General features: G+C 42.5%; 1 protein-coding gene across 8 annotated transcripts in view; it reads left to right on the top strand.

Annotated features, from left to right (window-relative positions):
- Positions 1-15828, top strand: part of Arhgap42 (Rho GTPase activating protein 42) — a 232319-nt gene that overhangs the window by 147165 nt on the left and 69326 nt on the right. For 7 of the 8 annotated variants that reach the window (XM_074066847.1, XM_074066846.1, XM_020166655.2 and 4 more), the window contains one exon: positions 12767-12868. The exons of the other annotated variant lie outside the window; for it this stretch is intronic. In XM_074066847.1, the coding sequence (XP_073922948.1) occupies positions 12767-12868 (102 nt within the window). The remainder of the gene's footprint in view (positions 1-12766; positions 12869-15828) is intronic. 8 annotated transcript variants of the gene reach the window in all.

The raw sequence follows: 15828 nt of genomic DNA, 5'->3' as shown, positions 1-15828 counted from the left end.
TTTTATTCTAAGACTTATTTTTATTCTAAGGGTGACCTTGGGTAAGTCATCATCATAAGATACAGTTTATATTATCTAAGGAAATCAAATATTTTGATGTGAGAGCTCAAGTATTAGACATTGTTATTATTCTTTTTCAGCTTTTCTGTTTTCAAAACAAATACTTCTTTGATTGTTTGACTCTAAAAGCAGGGGTAGCATAAAGGGAACAGACTGCCCTGAAAATCTGTGAGGAGAAAAGTTCACGGAAGGGCCACTGAGCCCTCCATAGGGAATGTGGAACAGTACATCTCTTCATAGGGCTGAACCAAATGATCTCCTCTCAGTTTTCTTCAAACTCCAAGATTCTGTGATTGCTTAATTTTGTACCTTCTTAGTTATTGAGAAATAGCCTCTTTTTTTTGCTATCTCTTAGTTTGGAAATTATCACAGCGCTTGGAAGTAGCACCTTGATTCATCTGATTTCATCATAAACGATTAGCTCTTGTGTATGACTTCACTTAGTGCAAGGAAGCCCATGCTACTGTTGGGGGGTGGTCCATTTGATTGCAGTAATTTATTTGGTATGTGAGAGTTAATTTCTTAAGAAATGGGGATTCATTACGTCACCTTTTTACTAGTTCACCCTCTTGAGGACAATTAACAAGACAATAAATATTTGCAACATTGCAACAATAATTTCACTGTGCTGAGCACTGCAGACTTGGATGAGTGAGAGGCCGACCCTGGCTCTCTGTAGCCTCCCTGCTTGAGAACGGCTCATACCAAGCCACTGATGGAACCCAGAACTCTTCCCTGAAATAGCTATGTCACCTGTCAAATAATGTGTAGACTGCTCTGACAATTTTGATCTAAAAGTGCATGACCCTTTTCACCTTCATGGTCTGCTTCTCGGATGAGGAGGTTAAATGATTTCCCTGGGCCTCTGTGGCTCAGAAATCCCTGAGGTATTCAAATGATAGTTTAAATTGTTCCCTTTGAACCATTCATCTGGCCAAGATTTGAACCTTTGTGCAGTAAATTGTTCAAAGTTAAGATAAGGACGTAGAGATGCTCCCACCCCTCGACTTTCCTCTGGGGACTTGGGCCTCTGCACTTAGGAGGTCTGCTGAAGCCAGCACCCAGCCTGCTGTGTCGGCTCCTGTGGGGACTTCATGCAAGACCTGCCTCCCCAGGGCACACATCTCACATCTCTCCTGGGCCAGGTCACAAGTCTCAGGCCCACACCCAGTGCCTGGCACAGATGGGGCAAAAGGGCCCAGCTGCGGAGCTCCCTACGGCAGGTTCTCATGGGCAGTTTGGGCTCCAGAGCTCCCGCCAAGTGGCTGGCCTTTGTCACCCTGTTTCCATCACCACACCCAGCAGTTCTACTTCTGAAGAACCACCTAACACAAAGAGGAGCTTTTTACAGCCCTCTCTGTGACCCCTCGCGTTCTGGGCTTTATTCAAACATTATTTTCTTTTTTTAATGGCCTTTTTTATTTTAGAGTAGTACAGCCTTCCTCACAGCGTAAAGGATAAAGGCCCTCAGATATGCCAGCATTTCAGAGAAGAAGGTGCATTTGACCGTGAAATTCAACACCCTGAACATCATGGGCTGCTTGTGTGTCTGACCATCAACACCCTGAACATCATGGGCTGCTTGTGTGTCTGACCATCAACACCCTGAACATCATGGGCTGCTTGTGTGTCTGACCAGCTGAGAAACAGCTGCCTCCTCCTCTTTTGAAAATGCTTTCCCTTAACTTAGCTCGACGTATGTCTCCAGGCCCTGAACAAACCACTCCTGCTCCGAAATGAGACTTCAGACCTTTGGTTTAGAGAAGAGCGGTATCCGTGAAGTGTCACCTGGGAAGGCCTGATCTGAAACAGGAACAGGACGTGTGGCGATGCGGGGAGAGGGTGTTTGTGTGCACACCTGAGTTCTTTCGCCTATCAGCTGTAAAAGTCTTCGGCTCGCTACTACAATTTAAGTGCACATGGATAAAAGTAAATGACTCTTCACTTTATAACATTTAAAGTGATATTGTTCAGATGAAGTCAATTTCCCATGACAAAAGACTTAAAATAATTTATTCCCGATAATTGAGCTCTTAGAATCATAAAAATGATTGATTCTAATTTCCTTTGTGGAGGAAGTGGGATTTATTATGGCTCTCAGAGGAACACGTTTCTCTGCTAAAGAAGCAAGAGCCCCTCCTACCTGAGAGTTGGGGGAACGGTGAAGAAGTGGTGGTGGCAGGGTGGGGGGGTCATTGGCACCTGACCCACAGAGCTTAGTAGAATCTGCTGGGTGTGGCTTCAACCTCTCTCCAGCGGAAGCTCCTCTCTTACCCTGAGTTCCAAAGCACATCGTGAACTTTGGCTTTTGTCATTTGCTGGTGTGTGTCCCACTTGGTGTTGGGATCTTTTGTGTTACCTTCTGTCCTGTACTTAAAGAGCGAGCTTTGAAACGAGCCATATCTTAAACAGTACAATAGAGGACAGAGTAAGCGTTCAGTAACTCTTCTGTGGGTCACCCAGGTGGCTGAAGGTGCTGAAGCTGGTTGCAATCATTCCTGTTCTTACAGTGAGGAAAATGAGACTCACAGAGCTCCAGTGACATTCCCTGTCTTAGCACATTCAACATGTGATCTGGTCTAGACCCTGGTTTTGGGATTTATTACAGTGTTCCTCTTACAAAAACTGTTTTTTATTATTTATTTTAACTCTTGGCCATGCTGAGGATTGAACCTAGGGCCTTGCATATGCTAGGCAAGCAGTCTTCTGCTGAGGCCTGGCCCCAGTTCCCTCCCCATCTTTTGTCAGGTGTTTGGAGGTAAAAATGTCTTTCTCTGGATGAAGAAAGGCAGAGTGGTCAAGGAGGCTCCTGAGTTCTCTTTGGTCTCCTTTTGTTTAGATGTATGCCTTGGTCATTCTGTCCTCATCCTGGTTGCTTATTTCCTTGACTTAACTCTTGACTCTCTTCGCCCACTTTCCAGGTCCTAACCACTCTCAAGGGCCCAGATCTGACAGAGGGCAAGAGAGGTGTTAAGGGGCAAGAAGGCTGGGGGGCCACTGCCAGTTCATTGTCTGCCTCTTGTGGTTTTGCCTACTGTCACTGATGGCTGCTGCTGCTTGGATCCAACCCTAACTCCTTGCCTAAGACCCTCTCACTTCATGGTGTAAAACTAACTTAGCTCTCTCAGCCAGTACCTGGGGTGGACTCCCTCCAAACTCTTGTAGGACCAAGTGACCTCTCAAAAGTTCTGTTGTATTTGTTTCCTTTCATGGCTTAGCTGGTGAGGTTTTCTGTTCTTTCTTTATACATAAATTAAATTGCACAAAGGAAGGGGTTTATCATGACATCTCCATGGACGTACACATCATACCCTTCTGTTGCCTTTCCTTATCTCCATCCCTCCCTCCCCTGTTCCCTTCAGCTTCCACCTCCCCTATAGTACATTTTTATTTTCATGACCATTGTGTTTTTGTGTGGGGATGGCTTATTTCACTTAACATGATGATCTCCCCTTCTATAAATTTCTTCAAATGACATAATTTCATTCTTCCTAATGGCTGAATGAAAGTCCGTTGTGTAGATATACCACGTATTCTTTATCTGTTCATCCAGTGATGCACATCTGGGCTGACTCCATAGCGTGGGTACTGTGAATAATGTAGCTGATAAAGCTGGGTGTGCTGGTATCTCTGTAGTAGGCTGGCAGTAATTCGGTTTGGGTATACACTCAGAAGAAGTGCAGCAGGATCATATAGCAGCTCTGGTTTTAGTTTACATTCCCTCTCTCTTCCCCCACCTACCCTGCCGCACACACATCCTTGCTATCATTCATTGTCGCTTGTTTTTTTGATGACAGCCATTCTGACTGGGGTGAGATAGAATCTAAGTGTAGTTTTGATTTGCATTTCCCTGATTGCTAAGGATGGTGAGCTTTTTCTATTTGCCATTTGCACTTCTTCATTTGAAAAGTCTTTGTTCGGTTCCATGGCACATTTATTGATTGGCTTATTTGCTTTTTTGTTCTCTTTGTGTGCTAGAAATCAATCCCCTGTTAGACAAATGTCTACCAAAGATTTTCTCTCATTCTTTAGGTTGGCTCTTCATTTTGTTATTTTCTCTGCTTGCAGAAGCTTTTTAATTTGATAAATTCCACTTGTCAGTTCTTGCTCTGATTTCCTGAGCCATTGGAGTGCTATTCAGAAAGACCTGGCCTGTGCCTGTGTCTTCAAATGCTTCCCCTGGGCTTCTCTCAGTAGTCTTGACGTTTCATGTCTTCCATCAAGGTCTTTGATGCATGTTGAGCTGAGTTTTATACAGGGTTAGAGATAGGGATCTAGTTTCAGTCTTCTGCGTGTGGATATCCAGTTTTCCCAATATTACCTGTTAAAGAGATGGTCTTTTCTCTAACGTATGTTTTTGCTGCTTTTATCAGGAGTAAGGTAGCTATAGCTGCTTGGACTTATTTCCAGATCTTCTGTAAAGTTCTGTTTTTGTACCAGTACTGCACTGTTTGTCACTGTGGCTGCATAGTGCAGTGTGAAGTCAGGTATTGTCAGAGTCTCCTTTTGTTCAGGACTTTGGCTAGTTGGGTCTTTTGTGTTTCCATATGAATTTTAGATGTGGTTTTTCTATTTCTGTGAAGAATCACATTGGAGTTTTGATTGAAATTACATTGAATTTGTATTTCACTTTTGGTAATATGGTCATTTTAGCAAAATTTATTCTGCCAGTCTGGAGCAAAATCTTTCCATTTTCTGGTGTTTTCTACAGTTTCTTTCTTTAGTCTTTATGATTCTCACTATGAAGGTCTTTAGCATTTGCGGTTAAGTTTATGTTGTGGTTTTTCCTGTTTTTAAAGCTATTGCAAATGGAGTTGTTTTCCTGACTTTTTCAGCAGATTTGTTCTTGGTCTGTAGAAAAACTAGTTTTGTTTAATATTCATTTTGTATTCTGCAACTTTGCTGAAAGTGTTTATCAGATCTAAGAGTTTTATAGTGGAGTCTTCATTATCTTTTAAGTATAGAGTCATATTATCTGCAAACATAGTTTGACTTTTTCCTTTCTTATTTGTATCCCTTTCATTTTTTTTCCTCTTGCTGTATTGCTTTGGCTAAAAATTTAATCACTATATTGAATATCATGGTGGTAGTGGACACCCTTGTCTTGTTCCTGATTTTAGAGGGTACTTTTAGTTTTTCTCTGTTCAGTGTAATGTTGACTAACAGTCTATCACATATTGTTTTTATTATGTTGGGATATGACCTTCTTGGCCTAGTTTTTCTAGGGCTTTCATCTGAATGGGATGTTGGACTCTGTCAAAGGCTTTGTATGCTTCTGTTGAAATGATAATGTGATTCCTGACTTTGCTTGTTTATCTGCCATATTACACTTACCAGTGTGTGTACGTTGAGCCATCCTTACATTCCTGGAATGAAAGTTGGTCACACTGTATGCCTGATGTATTGTTAAATTCAGTTTGTTTAGGATTTTTTTTTTTTTTTTTGCATCTGTGCTCATCCAGGAAATCTGTACTTTTCTTTTGTCGTTGCATCCTTACCTGGTTTCAGTGTGAAGCTAATACTGGCCTCATAGAATGAACTTGGAAATGGATCTTGTCTTTGTGCTTTGTGGAATTTTTTGAGTAGCTTTGATGTTAGTTCTTCTTTAAATGTCTGTTAGAATTCAGTTTTGAATTCAGTTTTGGTAGGTCATAAGGGTCAAGAAATTTATCCATTTCTTCTAGATTTTCCAATTTATTGCAGTGTTAGTGTTCAGAGTATTCCCTGGACTTCAGTGTTACCTGTTATGATGTTGTCTTTTTCTTCTGATTCTGTTGATACCTGCCTTCTCTTTCCTTCATTTTTTGTTTGTTTCCTTGGTAGCTTCCTGTATTTTCCTATACATTTCATCGGATTGACATACTAAGGAATGCGCTTTGGTAATTTACAGAAGGTTACCTTGTTGAGGTCTTCGAAGGGCTCTGTTAGGTAAGAGCTGTTGTTTCTCTTGCAGATGAGGAAACAGTAAGAACTACAATGAACTGTTATGTTAAGTGGTGGGACCGGGATTTGGAATCAGAATATTTGACTGTCACTGAATGCTGAGCTCATCATCCATCATAGGACAGCCTGTAGTTATATCTTGCTGTTACAAGCAATTTTTTTATTTTCTTAAATTAATGAGGCAAAGGAATATTTTTAAAATGAAAGAATTGGTTAAAAGGTTGCCTGAAGTCACTTGTACTGTATGTCTGAAGCAAGGGTAATGGTTTATTCATTTTAGGAAGCTTTTCTTCTCAGAGTCCTCATGGTTACAGAAGGGGCTGTTCCTTTGTTTTCAAGGACATTGCTAAAGTGATCTAGTTGTTAGAAGTGACCTGGGGAAGAGAGTGTGCCTTCTCTTTCTTTGTTTTGTTTTGTTTTCTTGATGGCTTTCTGTTTTTCCTATACATTTCATGAGGATTGGCTGGCACGCTACGAAGTGCGTTAGATGAGGTCTGTGCCACGTGAGCCTCACCTCCAGCCCTTTCTCTTTAGTTATTTTTCAGTTAGGGCCTTGCGTTGTTTGCTGAGGCTGGTTTTGTTCCTTGATCCTCCTGTACCTATGCCTCCCGTGCAGCTGTCATGCACCATCACGCCTGGCTTTTTCTTTGAGATAGGTTGTTACTGACTTTGTTAACAATGCTGACCTTAAGCCACAAATCTCCTATTTCTGCTCCAAAGTAGCTGGGATTACAGGCATGAACCACTGTGCCTGGCCTTGGTATTTTACTGCTACACATTTGTTCTTCTAAATCCTCCCTGTCATCTCAGCAGTACAGAGAAATTTTAATGCTTAGCATGGATAAAAGTTTGGTAGCTTTAATTTTAAAATGTCCTAATTTAGTTGTCCCAGGGTAATTTTCCAGATGTCCTCTTTGGAATGCAGAGTTATAAAACCTTAGTTCCATCCATAATACCGTGTCAGAGCCCATCAGATTATAGCCATGCAGGCACTGTCTACACTTCCGATTCCAGACCCATAAGGACCAGGAGACCGACAGTATCTTCCATCGTGTACATCAGAATCAACAACATATATAATCTCAGTCTCTCTCTCTCAGCTCACTGTAGCCTTACAAGTTCTCTAACACCTCCTCTGTTCCTGCTCTTTCCTTCTTCACCCCTCTTCCTTCTCCTTTTGTTTCTTGTCTCTCTTTCTGTCTCCTCTCCTCTCCTCTCTTCTCCTCTCCTCCTTCCCTCCTCCCCTCTCCCCTCTCCCCTCCCTTCTTCTCCCCCCCCCACACTCTGTTACAGGAAATGGAGCTCTGAAGTTACTTGTTGCATTTTCCCCTGCAAAGATCATGAACTCTGGAACCGACAGCCTTGGTGTCGATTTTCCACTGTGCTCTTCATAGCTTCCATGACCTTGTTGAGGTTACTTCTCTCATCTTTTCTTGCTCATAAAATGAATATTCGTGTGCTCTCCTTGTAGGGGTTGTGTGAGGATTGTCTAGTATGCATACTACTTTTTAGCCACCTTAAGGGGGGGGTTGTTGCTTTTTTTATTCTTCATCTAGTCTTGGTCAGCTGAAAGCCTCATAACCAGCCATAAAACAGTACTGTGAGCAAGATGTCAGTATCTCCTTAGAAAACGTTCATCCTGACCTTGGTTCTTAAGGCAAATACATCTGCCCCTTACATGGCAGTGCCACACTGTCCTCTGGGAGGGCTCCCTTCTGACCTGGGTGTGGCCATATAAGTGGGCAAGGGAGAGACATGGGTGAATCTCAATGGCATATCAACCAGGGAAGGCCCTTGGGAATGTGTTTTTCTGCAGATGGTGCAGGATGGGGGACCTGGTGTGGAATAAGTTGGGGAGATGGGGAATGTCCTGGTGTAACTGCATGCAGGAAGGGACTGCATCTGGGCACCATGCTGAGCAGGAAGTAAATCCCCCCTCCCCCCAAAGAGGGAAAAGTCCCTCGGGCACGGGAGAGGGGAGGCTACCCGCTATTCTCTCTTCTGTTTCACTGCCTAACACAGTGAAAATTTATAACAAGTCCTCACATTTTTAAGATAGGAAATTTACCGATTGCTACTTTTATTTTTCATATCACTATTTCTAGTTTTATGTTTTAGAAGGTGTCAAAACTCGTAATCAGTGCTTATTGGCTAATGTCCATGCCAGGTAGATGACATAATGAGTTGCACGAGCAATTTCACCATGACCTGGGCTGCAGTTTTATAACATCAAAACCACCTTCCGAATAAGTCCTAACTATGCCATCTCTTTTTAAAAAGGAAGCATAGAAGAAAACATTTGTTCACTTCCTTAATTTTTTGAAACATAACACTAAAGGTTGCTAATATCAGGACTTAAATATGCTTCATAGCATTCATCTGTGTAGAAGTGTGATGAGGTAACATTTTGAAAATTTATATTTGAATTACCTAAATGTGGTAATGTGTGTTCTCCATCTCTGGTACCCTGCTGTGGTCAGTGGAAGGCACTGGGTTAGCCCTGCGTGGAACTGTTTTCTAATAGGCTTGGTGTGAGGAAGTCATTTAGGCTGCAGCCTCACAGACGCAGCTTTTTAGAAGTTTCTCTGGGAGTAAATCCTCACACTTCTCTCAGTTAGGGGCAATCTGAGATGTAGGTAGCCTCCATGCATGAGTGAGGCACAGAAGGCACAAAGGTACTTGTGTGCCTGCCTGCAAGGGCTGTACAGCCTATTGAGAAACAGGTAAACATGTGGTACCCACTGATGAGGTGATGGGGAAGCAAGTGCCACGTTCGGAGAGGACGGGCAGTTAGGACCATGGCGTTCCTCCTGGTCTAGGCATGGCTTCAGGAAGAAGGTGATGATACCTGACAGAAGAAACTATTTTATGTGGTTGGGTACAGTGGCTCACGACTGTAATTCTAGCTATGTGGGAAGCATAGGTAGGAGGATCACAATCCAGGCTGGCCGAGGCAAAAGTATGAGACCCTATCTGAAAAATAAATGAAGGGAAGACAGGGATGGGGCACAGCTCAAGTTTTAGAGCACCTTCTTAGCCAACAGGAGGCCATGAGTTCAAATCCCAGTACTGCTTAAACAAACACACCCCCGCAAAATGTTTTGTGTCTTGGATTAAATTATAAGAAATGTTCATACCGTTCTCTGGCTTTTGTTAGCATCCCTGAAAAACTTCCAGATTAAGACTCTTTCAGAAAAAATATAACTGGAGGAGAATTGTCAGAATTCCTTGGTGTTTTGTTACACTTGTCCAGTGAGCAGGGGGTGGAAATGACCAGCAGGTGGGAGACAGGTTGTGTAAGAGGTGCTATGTTGTCTAGGAGCTGAAGTTTCACAGGGTGAGATGAAACGTGATAGAGCCAGATGATACAAGTGAACAAAGTACAGGCGAAGTTAAAAAATATATACACGGGATGTGCCTATCTACACATTTGACAATTTTGTTATAAACGTGAATTGATGAGGTTGACACTTGCAGTCAGTGCTTTAATGGTTTTCTCCCATTGTTCAGTTCAGTACATGGCATGATGTGCACACGTCACCTTCATGTGACACAGCGACCGAGGGACAGTTGGATCACTGCGCTCTGTGTTAAATAAAGACCAGCTAATGGCTGTCCCAGATACAGCTTGCCACTCAACTGCCTATAAATTGATTTCTGCACCCATGTGCCATTTTGATCTGTTTTATACAGTACCAATCCTCTGCCTGTCTCTGTGTCTCTGCATAAACATGTAACTTCAGCAACTAAGATCCTAAAACAGCACTACTTTATACATCTTCTAGAACGGCCCCCTCACCTCTTTCCTCTTCTTTTCCCATCAGGTTCTTGTTTTGCTTTGACTTTATCTTAAAGGACTACCTAATTTAAATGCACAGGAAAACATACCAAGACAACCTGTAGTGTCCTTTTTTATTTTTTAGAATGGTGCCATAGCAATAAGAAGACAGTGGTTTTATACAATAGTAGTAAGCATTCATGAATTATGTCCCCCTTCTGTCACCAGCACTGACTTCATAAGAAATTTTGAGTTCGTTGTCTGCAACAAGTCACAAGAAACAAGAGGAGGCTGTGTGGGACTGCATTAATAAGTTCCAATAATATTTGGCTCGTGTGAGTGTACATCATGACTTTGGGGGTGATGTGAGTTGCAGTGAGAGATGCTTCTTGTTTTCTAGAACATGCTTTCTTGGGTTGTAGTTGGGCTTTATGTGTCTCAACTTTAATCTTAGCTCTTTAATTTTATGCTCCCACTGAGTAAGTTTTTGTTGTCCACATCACTGGAACCTTTGAGTACATCTTCATTGCTGGCCTGGTGGTGTGAAAGGCCAGTGTTTGAATAAGAGACCAGGAAGTGGTTCTAGGAATGATTTTTGTATTTCCAGAAAGGCTGATGTATTGGCTCTGAATTAACATTTTCCAAAATGTCACCAAACACTGAGTGAAAACAAAGACACGAGTGTCCCCACCACAGCTGTTCTCTTCTCCTGAGTACACTTCCTTCCTTTTTGTGCCCTTTGAGAAAGGGTAAGTCCTATTGTAAGGTGAAAGGGAGTCAGGCTTCTACCCTGTACTGAAGTTCAGCTGACCACCCCCAGACAGGGCTGTGTGTGCAGAATTGCACCTTGCACCATGGGTAATGATGGGCCTATGGGGGACTGTAGTACTCACTAGCAGGAGAAGGAATGTCACTGGCTCAGTGAACATTTATTGAGCACTCACCAGATGTCAAAGTGAAGGAGGCATCTACATAGAGTTCTCTGCTACAATGCAGGACTTGGGTACTGTAAGACACCCATTTATACAACTGATGAGCAGTGGGGAGGGGCTTGTGAAGGAGGCTTGTTTGAGCTGGATGCTAACTGTATAGGACTTGAATATGTGGAAACTGGAAGAAGTGAGCATTTATGTTGGCAGGAATGGCCCTGAGAAGAAAGGAAAGAACATGAAAAGGATGTTAGAAAGAAGCAGGTTGGGCAAGTCAGGTTCAGGCTGAAGAGTGGCGTCACTCAGTGCTGGTGGAGAGCACACCCCTTCCCATCCTCAACCTTGATCTTCTCTCTGGTTTGAGGGTCTGCACATATACGTTCCACAAAACATCTTTTTTCTACGGAAGTACTACTCTCAATAATAAATCAAGTAGTGTTTCTCTTAGTAAGATTACACTTTCTCCATAGGTAATAAAATTGCTCTGAGGGTTTTGATTTAACCAAGCCCCCACTCCATTACAGGTGTAATACTTTAATGTACAACACTTACTAAGTACACAAGCATCACAATACTCCTTAAATGGTCTAAAATTCAACTTGAAATTTTAAAGCAGAGTCCTACTTACTTCTTCTATTGAACTTCTAATTTTACCAACAGGCTTCTAAAATTCCATATACGCAAATAGAGTATGGTGCATTCCTGTAAGTAAAATTAAAAAGAAAGTTCAGAATGTCAGTGGGTGAAAACAACATTTCCTGCATAAATTAACCTGGATTTGACAAACTCAGAATAGTAGGAAAAGCCTTCTCGCTACTTCCCCCACTCCTCTTTTCTACTCCTCCTTTCCTCCCTCCTTTCTCTTTTCTACCCTTCCTCCTTTTTATCTTCCTCCCTCCCTAACTTCCTTCCATTTATTCACCCATCTGTTATTAAGTCACCCCTTCCAAGTAGCTACACAAGTAATGAAGCAAAGCATTATGCATAATAATAATCATAGAACTTGTTGTGAAATAAAAAGCAACAAAAAGTCCAGAATTTCTGGGTGAAGGAAAACAGAAATCTGCGTTTTGAATAAGCTCTAAACCCTCAACTTGGCCTCGGGTGATGCAGAGGCTGCAGTTTCAGAAAGGCTGAAGTAAGAGGAAGGAGGCTACTTCTTCAGCCAGGGACACTGATGAGTGCAGTTACTTAGTATCTGTTTCATACGACTCAAATGGAGACAGCACAGCTGGTGTTACAGTGTTTACAGCTGGGAAAAATCCTAAGATCAGGTAGGTCATGTTCCCTTTAGGATTTCCTTGTGTCTGCATTTCTACAGACGCATGCCATAGACATAAGGTACAGTTTTTCCTTTCCCCAGTGAAGGTGGCACCCCCCAACCACCCCCCAAGAAAAAGCTCTGACATTTCAGGAAACCAAGTCAGCTTTAAAGCATTATTCAAAGAGTGTGATGCAGATGTTATTAATCCTTTTGCTTTATTTGACTTCTAATTTTCTTATTTATTTGACTCTACCAGCATTTAAAAGTCTTTTTTTCCTCCCTTGTCAAGAATAAATTGTTTGAAATACCAGGTGTCTTTTCCTGGCTGGGAAATTAGATGATTCTGTGAAAAGAGTCTGTGTGAATGGTTCTCCAAAGTGGTTCTATGTTAACTCGTCTGAATCACCAAAAAGCCTAAAAAAAGACATTTTCCTTTTGACCACATCCCAGATCAGAGTCTGTTGTTGTCAGTCAGTTGCAGAGCTTTGTACTTGTCCTACTGTACCCAGGCTCCCGGCCTCCGTACACAGGTTCCTTGTGGCTTTTGGTGTTACTGTACACTTGCCTTCCTAAGGCAAGAAGCTTCTTTGAGAGCAGAATGCACACTCAAAGAGCACAGTCCACATCTTCTGCCTACGCCACTAAGCTAATGTTTTGCACAGAGTTGGAGCTCACTAAATATTATCAGGTAGGTAACTGTAGAGGACTCATGATGGGGCAGCGGGGAGTGGAAATGAAGGCTCTCTTTGTACCCTGATTTGAATCTTTTTTGTTGTAATTGCTGTCACCTAGGATGGAAAGAAGAAGTTTGACAAGGAGAGCGAGAAATACTACTCTATTCTTGACAAGCATTTGAATTTGTCTGCGAAGAAAAAGGAATCTCATTTACAAGAGGTAAACTTTAACATAAGTGATATAAAGTCAAAATTTCCAAAGCTGGAAGAGTCACAAGATCTGCTGCTTTTGAATAAAATGACAATGCCAGCGACAGACTTCTTGCTCTGGACAGAAACTCCAGGCGCAGCATGTGACATTTCCTGTCAGTGGCTTCGTGTAAAAGACTAGCATTCCCTTCGATAATGAGAGAAGCTGAAGACTTTTCCCTTTCTCTTTGAGGACATATTTTAAAAAGGCACGGCACACCCGGTTCGTGTTAGGGCCTTTAAGTTAAAATTAAAATACCTGTGACGTTGCTTGTAAGTCGTTGCTTCAGCAGCAGGGAAAATACACACCATTACATGGTTTCTGCTTGTTTTTTTTTTAAACAGTGTTGGGAATGCACCCAATTTTAAACTCAGTTATTTTACATCTACTTTTTTTAAGAACAAATGAACAGAGATACTTTCCTAACTCATACACCTGCGGTGTATGGAATGCATTTCTTTCTTCCCGTTGGTAGTGCTGTGACTGTAGTTAGTTGCATCCTTCCACAAAGGAGCAGTGGAGTTGTAGTTGCAGTGATGGGCAGGTCAAAAGAAACAGAAACTCTCAGTCTCTTGCTTTGGACTGCTCAGGAGTGCTAACACTGCCCATGATAGCTCCCGTTACGCCGTGCGTGGGTGGGAGTTGAGATGTCGCCCACTCACTGCCTCCCTCCGGAACCTCACAGGAGGTCTGGTACAGCCCAGGTCCTTCAGTGTCTTTTCTCTGCTCTCTGGACTTCTAGCCATCGGAGGAGAGCTTGTTCCAACGCGTCGGACCATGTTCCTAGCTCAGTTCCTCCCTTTCTGAGCTCTTTTCGTATTCAGCTTGATTGTCTGCTCTCGGTACCTTTCTGAGTTACCTGACACGTCCACAGTGTCAGCTAAGAGGTGGGAATGTTACTTTAGCTTCTGACTCTTTAGATACAGCCATGCATGGTGGCATGCCTGTAATCCCAGCTACTTGTGAGCTGGAGGTGGATTGCAGTTAAATCCAGCCCAGGCAAAAACATGAGACCCTATCTGAAAAACAAACTTAAAGCTTACCTGGTAGGGTTGTTGGTATAAAACTGTGAATTCAATCCCTGGTTCTACCAAAAAAAAAAAAAAATTGAAAAATCTGGGAATCAACTATTGGATTAAGGAAGGAAAAGCAAAAATAAATTTTAAGTTGGAATATACAGTAACATCCCATATTTTATTTAAAGCATGTTGTTATGTGTGTTACACATCAAAATATGAATGCTGGACTGCAGTTCTTATCTTTGCATTTCTGTGCTGTGTTAGTGAATGGCGAACAAATTTAGAATATATTGCTTTTATAGTTGGGAGAAAGAGTGAAGGGGGGAGAAAGAGTCTTTTAAGAAACCCAGATTTTGGTTTTCTACGCTTTCTTGGTATTGTGAGGACGATCCCCACTGCCCCTGCCTTCTCCATAAAGCATGCCCCTAGGTTCCCTCCCTGCACATGTGTTCTCAGCCGTCAGTCTGTGCCTCTGCCATCCCTTTCCTTGTCTGTACTATCTCCGGGTCCTGCCACCTGTGAAAGCGTCCACATCACTGCCTCCACAAAGTTCTCCTGTTCCTAGTTCCTTAATTATCTGTTACCGTTGGTTCATTTCTTGTGTCATATTTCTCTTTGACTTTTCCCTTGGTTCTCATACCCACAACTTTCAACTTCTTTGTTGTGGGGCTGCACTGGAAGGCTTGGGTTCCCATGCACTAGGCCCACCATTTACCAGTGTATGCTGCAGTATTCATGCATGGTTGTCTTCTTCTTTGTAGTTTTTTTTTTTTTGGTGGGTCTGGGATTTTGAATTCAGGATTCTGCACTTGCAAAGCAGGTGCTCTACCACTTGAGCACACCTCCAGTCCATTTTGCTCTGGTTATTTTGGAGATGGAGTCTTGCTGGGCTGGGCTCGAACCACGGGGCTCCCATTGTCTGCCTCCTAAGAAGGTAGGATTACAAGTTTGAGCCACCAGCACCCAGCACATTGGTCTTCTTGAAACACAGGTTGGATTTTTTTTCAACATCGTCCTTAAGTTTTTGTCCTGTCTGTGGAATGTAGTATACACTCACATGTCTTTTCTGCCATAATTATCATTTCTGATTGTTCCCAAAATTCAGTTATAAACCTTTTTTTAAAAATTTTTCCTGTCCTTGGGATTGAAGTAAGGGCATCACGAGCTCTAGGCAAGCACTGTACCTCTTGAGCCACCCCGAGAGCCCTTTGGCTTTGTAGTTTGTTTTTCCCAGAGTCTCCTCTTACAGACTTTGCCTGGACCAGCCCCGGATTGCTGTCCTCCTGTCTGTGCCTCTCAAGTAGCTGGGGTTACAGGTGCACACCACCACGCCAGGCCTGAAGCAAACTTCTTTGACAAATCTAAACATTAGTTCTGATTTCCTGACTCTGGCTTCACTCAGATTCTTCTCTTTTATAGTCCCCTTCTCTAAGCTTCCCAGTTCTTCAGAGTTCACCTTAAACCTTTTCTTTTCTGGGAATTATTCAGCAAACATCACCTGAGCCTTTGCCCTATTTGGGATCAAGGTAGCTTCTTGTAGCTGGGATGGAATTTTGGTCTCTGCAATGCCATGGTTTTCTTAGGAATTAATTTGATTGCTTTCCTTACAGTTCCTTTTGCCATGTAAACAACAGCGTACACCTGCCATTCTGCCATACTTGTGATTTCTCCTCTTCGTTTAAACAGTTGTCCCAGTTTGAATGACTAATAGTGTCACCCTGCTTACCCCATGCAAAATATGTAGCCCCCATTGCTACCACATTTAAAAACAAGTTTTACTGCTGGTGAACCACACCAGTTTGAAAAGGGTTCATCCAAGAAAAGAGATACCTTTCTAAGTCCCATGCTGGAAGAAGTTAAAATGTCATTTTCCTTCAGTTCTGTATGCCCACAGTGACCCTTCAGAGCTGC

Source organism: Castor canadensis, chromosome 2 (genome assembly GCF_047511655.1).
Source record: "Castor canadensis chromosome 2, mCasCan1.hap1v2, whole genome shotgun sequence".
NCBI classification, from domain to species: domain Eukaryota; kingdom Metazoa; phylum Chordata; class Mammalia; order Rodentia; family Castoridae; genus Castor; species Castor canadensis.
The sequence above is the reverse complement of the archived record's forward strand: the minus strand, read 5'-3'. Positions and strand labels throughout refer to the sequence as shown.